Source organism: Bradysia coprophila, assembly GCF_014529535.1.
Source record: "Bradysia coprophila strain Holo2 chromosome IV unlocalized genomic scaffold, BU_Bcop_v1 contig_5, whole genome shotgun sequence".
In the NCBI taxonomy this organism is placed as follows: Eukaryota; Metazoa; Arthropoda; class Insecta; order Diptera; family Sciaridae; genus Bradysia; species Bradysia coprophila.
In genome coordinates this window covers 6,793,813-6,804,315 of record NW_023503374.1, presented here as the reverse complement: position 1 = coordinate 6,804,315, position 10,503 = coordinate 6,793,813, and the positions used below count along the sequence as shown (strand labels likewise).

Here is a 10,503-nt window from a genome sequence, read left to right as displayed (position 1 = left end):
TTGAGGTGGAATTTTTTGTCTCTTCTTCAGAAAAATATTTCTTCGATGTCCCCAACAACCTCCAATCACTCGTTTCCCGTAACTCGCTCGGTAAACGCTCATTGCGTTATCGACTACACAGCATATTCGATCAAAAGGAACGTCACATTCCGTCATATTTATATTGTTTGTCGAGTTATCAGTGCGGTGGTACAATCGTCTTTTGCGTGCTAAAATGCTACAAGCGTTGAAAACCGTACTTTTCAAGTTTCATGAAACGTTTTTTTCTTGTGTTTATAGACCTCGGCTACCCGATCAACAAAATTCACAAGAAAACTCTACTTTTCATCTCTAGTCATGTAAAATACTATCTAGGTATACAGAGATGAAAAGTGCAGTTTTCGTGTGAATTTTGTTGATCCGAGTCGAAGGCAAGGTAAAGACACACGAAAACGAAAGTAGAAATATGAAAAACACGGTTTTCGACGCATGTAATATAATAGTGAGCCGACAGTATCACCCAAAACGGGGCAAAACATTACGCGACACGCTATTTCCATCTTCGACCACTCTACAAGCCACTTAGGCCACTCTGCAATTGTAAGAAAAAATTCAGGTTTTTAAGATGTTCTCTTGCTCAGACTTCGGAGATGGTTGACATGGATACATTTAACAGAATAAATTCGAATTTTAATATTTTTGAATTGGATTAATGAGTCAAAGTGTCGTCCTGTACATATGAGCAAGAACCAGTGGCACCCGAAAAAGAGACTAAAGACTGAGTTGACGAGAAACTTTTTTTTAATTATTTTCCAAAGTGCCCATGGCACCCAATAAAGTAAAGGGCGGAGCTGATGATACAGACCCAGGGGAATAAGAAGTCTCAGTTTTAATTATTTATTCTTTCCACAATGTGGAATCCACATGCATTATAAACGTTACGACATATTACCGTGGATATCGCATGTTGTATGCGGTAAGACCAACGTCAATTGTATTGTAAAATCGTTGAAAATGTTACTTCTCAATTTTCTCACACTGTAGGAATAACAAAAAAAATTTTTAAAAGATTTTCAACATTTTATTTGATTTGGGAATTACGGTTTTTTACATTCAATTTGAACAAACAAAAATTTCGGTTTCTTCGAGTACGCGTACATTCTAACGTTGTACATTTAGCTATACTAAGACTTGTTTTTGGTTACATTTTCCATCGAAACTTACTCAAAAATAAACAGGTCAAAATGTCCTCTGACTTAATGAATGGGATTCGCAGAACTTAATTACGATTAAAAAACAAAGTTGTAAGGTTTATAATTAATAATTATAAGTTATTGTTTAAGACACATGGTTATTAAATGATTATTAGAAACTAAAATTAACTGCCAAAGTTGTGTGATCAAAAGTGGGTTAAAAGTTTTAAGGACCTGAAGAGATCTGGATTCGTATTTTACTTAAACTTTTAAAAGGTAAAAAGTTTTGCCTTTTTATTGTTTCAAATTAATTTTACAAATTTTTTGTTTTATTTTCTTTTTTGGTTATTTTTCATTCACTTAATTACAATCTCATTCAATAAAAAATATTTTTTCTTCTTTTCTTCACTATCTTCAATATTTTTGTTAACAACGGTACTTCTTTCTCATCTTTTTATTGTGTACTTTGAATTCATATTCACTGAGGTATTTTTCATAAAACTTTTAAGTTAATAACGTGTTGATGAATGGTGTTTGATTTGTATGAGTGTGAGTGGTTTGTGGGGTGTTTTGGTTATGTGAGGTATATTTTGGTAGAAAAAAAAAACTGAAAATGATGATAACAATTTTTTAAATTCCAATATAGACTATGAAACTGTTTATATAAAAAATCCCTGGCTATTGCATTTAACTATTGATTATATATTTGTGTGTTTGAGTGTGTGTGTGTGTTGGGGGGTTGATTAACTTGGCTATTGCATTGTATATAAAAATGTGTGTGTGTGTGTGTGAGTGTGTGTAAAACCTGTTCTATTGCATTGTAAATAATTTAACTGTAAAATTTTTCTGTTAATTATTTTATGAAAAAACAGTGTAAATATGCCCGTTATTTGTGTAAACAAAACAAAGAAAATAATTTCTGTTAAAAACTATTCCGTAAAATTAAATTAGACGAAAAAAAGTGCCGGAAATAAATCAGACCGATACACCGTAAAGACTGTGACAACGGCTGACAAAACAATTCATTGTCCAACCATCAGGCAACAAAGTCCAATGGACGATTAAAGCCACCCTTACGGTTCATGTACTGTCGGTATTTCCGCTTCAAAATGACGTGCACTTCACCTGCATTGTTTCCTTCGACTTTCTTATTTTTCGTCGTGTCGAAGCCACAGAAACCCATCGTTTTCATCATTTCTTGCTCTTCGGGCGATTTACCCTCGAGATCGGCTTCGGTAACGGTTGGCCGTTCTTGTGGCTTACTGCGCGATGACGTCGATGCATGCTGGCTGCGGTCACGTTCATATGATGCTGATCTGTATGGCAATAAATTCATTGATTTGTTTTCGTTAGTGAAGCAATATACTGGACAGCAAGACGAAATAGGTAGAATCCTAAATATGGGCAACAAGACAAATATGACAACTACAACAACACAAATTTGAGACGATAGTTTGGACAGTTGAAGAGGTCCTCTTCAAGAGGAACTTACAATAACCTTTTACAGGCGTCTTGTCGCTTAGATAGTAAGTCTTTGACTTAAAATATAGCCTGGGGTTCAGTGCGAAATCTATTACTTCATTACTTCATTTTTTATGATGTATGGAACAGAGGTCAGCCAAAACTCCGTCGTCTTTGCCGGTAACATACGGTAATATACGAAGAACTACAGCGAACTGAACCGATATTTCTGAATAATTTTCTGCGTGAATATTTAAGGCTCTTAACAGGCCATAATGAGGTGACGCAAGATAAACTAAATCGTCTTACAGAAACGTAGGAAAAAAATAGAATTTTGAATGATTTATAATCAACACTGTTGACTCAACATCACCAGCTTTCCGCTGCACATATCGGTAATTGCAGCAGTATTCAGGGTTGCAGGGGTCGTAGTTGTCCTTATTTCCTTATTTGTCCTACTTTTTCAAATTTGTCCTTATTTTGTTTCGAACTTTCACCCAACAGAAATTCCAGTTTCTCAGTGTGTAATTTAAAAATAGCGAAATTATTAGAATTAGGTAACAATTTTGTATTATAAAAGGCTTTTCTCGTCATTTGATCACTATTAAGAGAATCACTATCAGCTACAGAAGTTTATCAGCTCTTCCGTATAAATAAATAAGGAGTGGGTAGTACCCATCAAGACAAAATGTGAAAAATAAAATGAAAAACTGATAAGCACAGTTCAATAAGAAGCATTAAAATTGTCTGGGGTTTGTGTAATCTTCCGCTAGCCCGCTCTTGGCTAGTTTATAATTGATACTAAACGAGCCATCAGAACAGTCAGAGCGTTTGCTGCGACTGAGCCCCGTACAAACCCGTATATCTATTGCGTACGTGACCCTAGTGCGTCTGTCACCCTACTTTGACCGTAAGCCTATTGCACCGGTTAATGTAGTTAAACTAAAATTATTATGTAATATGTACATCTTACAAATTGCGCATAGCGCAATTACGAAGCCCCGTACGACGTTCCTTTCAAATGAAACAAAAATTTCAAATCGCCCTAAAATTTTATTTTTTTGAAGGGCCTAGTATCGGCTTCAGTCCGAGGACCCAAATTTAAATTTTTTTTCAACTACATTCTATTCGGCCTTTGATTACCTCCCAAATGAAACAAAAATTACGAAAAACGGATGAAATTTGCTCGAGTTATATGTAAAATACACATAGGGCCCTAGTAGTGGCCTTAGTCCAAGGACCCAAATTTAATTTTTTTTCAACAACATTCTATTCGGCCTTTGATTACCTTCCAAATGAAGCAAAAATTACGAAAAACGGATGAAATTTACTCGAGTTATATGGGAAATACACATAGGGCCCTAGTAGCAGCCTTAGGCCAAGGACCCAAATTTAATTTTTTTTCAACAACATTCTATTTGGTATTCGATTACCTTCCAAATCAAACAAAAATTACGAAAAACGAATGAAATTTACTCGAGTTCTATGTAAAATACACATAGGGCCCTAGTAGCATTTCACTTCTAAGGCCCTAACTCACGGTCCACTCACCCGATTTAAAAAAACTTGGATTGGTATTGACAATACCTATCATTTGCCGTGTCATTTACATTTCCATCGTTTATTTTGCCATAAATATCACCAAAAGACCTTAAATCACTTAGGTGGCCCTAACTCACGAAGGGCCGACCCGAATATGCCCATCTTCGAACTTAGCCTCACTATTTCGACTATCTTTCAGGAAAAAAAAAATCGGATTGAGATCGGATTTGATTTACTCAAGATATCGACGTGACAGACGGACAGACGGACAGACAAAATTTTTATTGCAGATTCGTCATCTATGAACATAGGCAAACACTTTGCCCTTACCGTCTGCTTCGAATTCCATCAATTACACACGGCATCGTAATCCTATAAGCCCCTTTGTACTTCGTACGGGGCTAAAAACAACGTGAAGTTCACCTGCTGTGAAGAAATTGTAAAAATGTAAAAAGAAGAGTTTTCCCTAACAAATTCCTGGGTAAATCCACTGCAACCAACATTATTAATTCGTAATATTACGTCAAAATATTGTAGCGTCAAGTTCCTCTTTGTGTCATTTAGCGGTTCGGGGGTTGTTTCTAAATTTTCTCTGCTCGGCCGAGCCTTTAAAGATACGCGAGGTATAGCCGCAAGTTCTTAGCAGATGGAAGTCAAAACTAAGAAGAAATATTGCTTTCTAAGAGCGTCCGAATTTAGTCGGGAAAAACTACAGTAAGTCATATTTTAAATCAGAATCAATCTTTTTTGGAAAGCAGACACGCCGACTTCGAACGGTAACTGTAGTAAATGTTCCCAACCAGAAATCAGATACTAACAAAGTTTCTTTATTCGAATAAAGCTGATGTTCCTAATATTTTGAACGAACGTATGGTAGTAAAAATTTCGCCTGCGGCGTCTTTCGCCTAATAAAAATTAAATTAGCAAAATAACGTTCCGCATTATAGGTCAAGAGTAATCTGGCACATATGACACTTTCAAATCTTTACAGTTCAAGTTTAAAAAAACTTTCCGAAATGTAATAAATTCACTTCCCCTAATTGACGAAAACCTTTGTAGAACTTCTTTTTTTGGGGTCACACACGCTGGCCTCCACTGTCTTTTCTTTTAGAGTACCACTGATTCACCTCGTGACCATCGGTGCTACTTTTCAAAAGATCCTGCGATTTTTTTTGACTTCTCACTGACTGCTCAGTGTTAGCGTCAAGGCTGTGTAGATAGAGTAGAGCAGTATCTATAGATTTAAACCATTTAAACAGTATGTGATGTAAAAGCGTTTTTCAAATAAGATTCTGCACTGCACTCAACGAGAAAACGAAAGTCCACGTGTCTGTTGGAATATCAACAAAATGTACCAATTAAAATCGCATTAATTGAAAATTTTCCTACAGTTACGAGATTTCTGGAGTTTACACATTTCAATGTTCTGTCTGTTTCTCTATTTCTCACCGATTCTCATCGATTTTACATAGAGAAATAGAGAAATAGAAGAAAAAACAAATGTGTAAACTCCAGAAATCTCGTAACTGTACTACCAAATTTGTCCTTATAGGTCCTTACTTTCTCAATGAATTTTGTCCTTATGTCCTTATAAGGATCACTCAATTTTGGCTACGACCCCTGGGGTTGAGTCAACATCATATTGGCATGTCGAACTCGAAGGTTTACTTTAGAGATTGAAGCATACTCACATTCCCTACTGTGACAACGCAGCACGTAAAGAAAAACTACTGTGGCTGACTAAAAAATCGTACTCGGCTACATCTTTGGAAAGACGATTAAGTTAACTTCGCATGATCTGAATCTGACCTGTTCCGAAGCTGTGAATAGAAAAAAATTTCGTTGACTGTGACAAGCCGAAGGCTACAGTTATAATCCCACTAGACATACTTCCAATGACTGTTGTAATGACTTATTTCCAAGACACAAAATGGTAAGAACGAACAAGATAGTTTTATCGCCTTTCTTATCGGAAATGGAGATCATTCTTGTGTTGTACTACAATTAATACTCAACCGATGGCAGTAGTTCCATTAAGGTTGTTCGTCATTTAGACATTCGGATTCCTTTAAACGCAAAAGGATAATCACGTAAACGAAAAATGCACAGATAGGTGTGAGTCACGTACATGTAATAAACCGAAAGGTAATTGTGGAAATAACCGAAAAGTCAGGTAATCATTTGGCTCAATTAGGACTGGCATCAATGCAATTGTACTTGTAATACAACATACAACCATGCTATAGAGTTCAAATTAACAATAAAATGACAAGGGTAAGGTTCTAAGAAGGTGTAGTAGGTACATATTACTCAACATAAGCTTAGATGATGACTCATCCAACAATGATGATATCCAGTACGGTGCTATCAGGACAAAGTCTTAAATTCTGCTAAAGAATTTCAGATTTAAATGCATTTCAATCAATATGGCTTGATAAATTGACCGCAAATACGGAACCCTCCAAATGTTTCGTGTAAGGGTTAAGAGACGTTTGATTATTTTACTTGATTTTCTTAAAGTCAGATCAGACAACGAATAAGTCTGTGGGTTCGCTCTCTGTATTGATCATTGTAGCCCAGACGCTAGGTAACTACCCTACCCTAAGAACTAAAATTTTGATGAAACAGGACATCTTCGGGAGTGTTATCATTTTAATTGAAGGTGACAGTTCAGACAATTCATTAGGGCAAATCGAGTAATTTTATGATACTCGATCAAGTCAGAATTTTGACACTTCCGGAGTTCAACCAATATTAACATTCAGGGCATTATCGAAGGGTTTCCTTATCACAGCCTCGAATAGGATTTTTTTTTAAAGTTTTGACTGCTCTAAATTACTCTGCATCGATTGCATTAAGAACAAGCAGCTCCTTTAGCTGTATGAGCTGTTGTAATTGTCATCTGCGTATGATGACATTGCAACTGTCATTGCGGAGTCATTTTTCAGACTTAGACTAGGGGCTGTAACATAAATCGACTCAAGTCGAACGTTACGCAGTGCAACACAAAGAATGACTATTTCGTATTTGAATGTAGAATACAAAATGCTTACATAACCGTACCCTTGGGCAAAACCAACTCGATTAGTGAATTTAGAAAAAAAAAAACGAAAACCACTTCAGCGGTCTTGCAGCATAATATTGCAAATAAAATGGAACTTAATTAAGAAGCTGTTATGAATTTTAAATGCAAAACAGACATAATCCCTTGTCCACATTGTATAAGAATGCAATTGAATACGCGACGAATGCGCGAAAAGATGCAACCCCATCGCAAACCCGTCGAACTGGTTTCCGATGCATTGACTAATGTTTATGGAAATGTTTTTCAAGGACACCGTCGAAGAGAAGAGTGCTCTGATTTCGGTGAACAAAACTATTCGCGTTATGCGGAGAGTGTGACAAAAATTAAAAACTTAATGAAAAATGGCAAAATTCGGGTATACACTACACTTATCATCCTTATCCACCCAATTCACCTCGATCGTCTAGTTCTATCCCTGCTGCGATCTCTGTTGTCGCGGTCACGGTCTCTGCGATCTCTGTTGTCTCTGGAACGGTCACGATCTCTGTAAACAACAAACGAATTTTGATCAGACAATCGTCGATGTCCAATGACAGTCGTAAGCAAAGCGACACACCGAACGTCATCCAAACGTTTACACCACCCCGATATGTGCATTATTAGTACATTACGTCCGAGGTTCCAAATTTTTATTTTGACGAGTAGGGACGTTATGTGTATTCCCACTCGTCAAAATAAAAATTTGGAACCTCGCACGTACAGTGCTTTACGTGCTTCTGGTCGGTAAATGCGAAAAATGTACTCAAGAAATTGCATTTACCGACCAGAAGTACGTAAAGTCATTATAGTCGGTGAGGTGTGTTTCTTTTTGTCTGAAAGTGTCGTTATGTCTTTTATGATTGTTAGCTTACCTTTCTCCACCACGATCTCGTGATCGTTTCCTGGCACGTTTCTCTCGTTCTCTATCTTTATCTCGTCGTCGACGAACTGGTGAAGGCGATCGTCCCATTGTTTATCGGAATTTGTTTGTTTCGCGTTGCCAAATCGATTTTGTTACAAAATTTCGGATTATCGATGAAAAACTGTTGGAAAAGTTATTTCAGTCCACAACAGAACTCGTCCGATTACAAATCAAACCACTTACGTTTCCCTTTTATGCCATGAAATTTTATTATTTTTGTCTGGCATTAAACGCCAAGCAACCGATCACCACCGCTACCTTTTTAATTTTGATGTGACATTACGGAAGTTTTTGACATCAACGTTCAGTGACTGTTGTTGTCTCTTTCAGATCGGAGACAGGAGGAGAATGTGGAGAATGCGACAAGATTTTGGTATTGCCTGATTCGAAAAAATACACCGCGATCCCAGTAAACACGAAACACGCAGTGTTTCGTTTGTCGATGTAATTTTCACTCAAAATTAGTAATATTTAGAAAAATAATACTATAAAGCAGCTGTTACAGGCAGTGACGACACAAATAAACGAAGAGCCTTAATCTGGTCTTACGTTGCAAAATGTACTAGGCCCCACCTGTTGGGTGGGTCAGATCCCTTGACTGTTTGTCTGAGCTTCTCAATAGTATTTTTATTGACAATGATTTATTGATTTATTTCAATGAAATGTGATTTTGTATGTTGATTGCCACAAAAACGCATTTAGAAGAAGAACTACTAGAACGGTCTAATAAATCTCTCATTGATGATTTAATTCTGTTTAGTTTCACTGAAAATCTTCGAAACTATGTATATAAAATGCCTCGGTAAAAAATGACGACGTATGTTTTCAATAACATTTAAACTCGTGTCAATTGCGGCCCTCGCTTCGCTCTGGCCGCAAACTTCACACTCGTTAACTTTTGTTCTATTTATTCGGTTTTGTTTACAAGGCAAAGTCACGTAACAAGAAAAATACTATTGAAATAGATACAAAAATTCTGTTAGCAACATCAGCTTGTTCGTTAGAAAAACATAATCTATCTTAAGACCTAACCTCAGGAATTGATTCCATTCTCCACCAAACATTTTGTTTTTAAATCGGTTGAGAATTACTCCAGTTGTCGTGTTAACAAAAAGCAGAAAAGGCTTCTTCGAGAACTACTCCCAGATGGTTGAACCGATACCGCCCATTTTCGAATTTGACCTGAGGATTTCACTACTTCGTCGAATAAAAAAAAGTTTTTGAAAATCGGTTGAACTTTGCTCCAGTTATAGTGTTAACAAAGAGCAGAAAAGGCTTCTTTCGAGACCTACCACCAGATGGTTGAACCAATACCGCCCATTTTCGAACTTGACCTGAGGATTTCAATACTTCGTCGATTAAAAAAAAGTTTTTGAAAATCGGTTGAGATTTACTCAAGTTATCGTGTTAACAAAGGGCACAAAATTTTATATTTAACGTTTTTTCATCACATTTTCATACATTTTTAATCATCATAGTGAACGTGTTACGTACGGTGTATTTGTTTTCGTAAAACCCATGACTTACAGTCAAGGGAATAATAAGACTGTCATTCTGTTGTAAATAATTAGATCGAAAGAAGTATTTAACAAGGTTCTGAAAGAACAGGTTAAGACCAAGGTAAATATATGAGCGGAGGTAATGCCATATATAACTGAATCATATGTTCATCACCAGTGGCACGAACGATCTCTATAAACGCCATCTCTCCCTTTCTTTAAAATCACCTGCTTTTGCTTAGAAACCTGGGTCCTCTGTTTTGTGATCGGCACAACATTTTGTGAAACACAAGTAAATCATAGTCGACTATTTAAAAAAAGGTGTCATCGAACTATTGTGCACTTCTGAATGGCATTGCCTCCGACCATATATTTACCTTGGTCACTTCTGAGTTGATCACAAAGGCGGTGGAACACAAATTTTGACAGTTCAAACATGTTTTGCTAACACACTCATTACATATTGTGTGAAACGACAAGTTGTTTTTTTTTTTTTTAAAGTTTACTTTTCACACAATCCATAATGTCAAAATTTGTGTTTAAACCGCCTTCGTAAGTGTCTTAATCTTTCAGAACCTTTCATCTTTCACCCTATGATGGCAATATTCTTCTCTATAATTTCTTGAAAGTTTTATGTATCATAAAAAATCTTAATTTTATGGCGTCCATTGGATAAATCAGTAAAAAGCTACAAGTAACACAACTGAAAATGGGGTGGAGATCCGGCCTCGATAGTCAATAGCTGGATCACAACCTCATTACACTTAATCGGAATTAAAAAAAAATCTAAAAAAAATCGCCCGCGCTTTTTTCAAAATTTACCGAAAAATTACTAATTCAAAC

The 10,503-nt window shown here is 36.3% G+C and overlaps 1 protein-coding gene across 1 annotated transcript; it reads right to left on the bottom strand.

The window, feature by feature from the left end:
* Positions 1 to 1,038: 1,038 nt before the first annotated feature.
* Positions 1,039 to 8,504, bottom strand: LOC119071967 (U4/U6.U5 small nuclear ribonucleoprotein 27 kDa protein). Its single transcript, XM_037177098.1, has 4 exons — positions 8,345 to 8,504; positions 8,112 to 8,282; positions 7,655 to 7,744; positions 1,039 to 2,488 (listed from the first exon to the last, which is right to left on the bottom strand). Exons 2-4 carry the CDS (start codon positions 8,207 to 8,209, stop codon positions 2,209 to 2,211), a joined length of 468 nt encoding a protein of 155 aa, XP_037032993.1. The 5' UTR covers positions 8,210 to 8,282; positions 8,345 to 8,504; the 3' UTR covers positions 1,039 to 2,208.
* Between the last annotated feature and the right edge of the window lie 1,999 nt (positions 8,505 to 10,503).

Coding starts and splice junctions, on each gene's coding strand:
- LOC119071967 (XM_037177098.1), bottom strand. CDS start 8,209: ATGGGACGATCGCCTTCACCAGTTCGTCGACGACGAGATAAAGATAGA. Junction 7,745..8,111: donor CGAGATCGTGGTGGAGAAAG/GTAAGCTAACAA, acceptor TGTTGTTTACAG/AGATCGTGACCGTTCCAGAG. Junction 2,489..7,654: donor GATAGAACTAGACGATCGAG/GTGAATTGGGTG, acceptor ATTGCCATACAG/ATCAGCATCATATGAACGTG.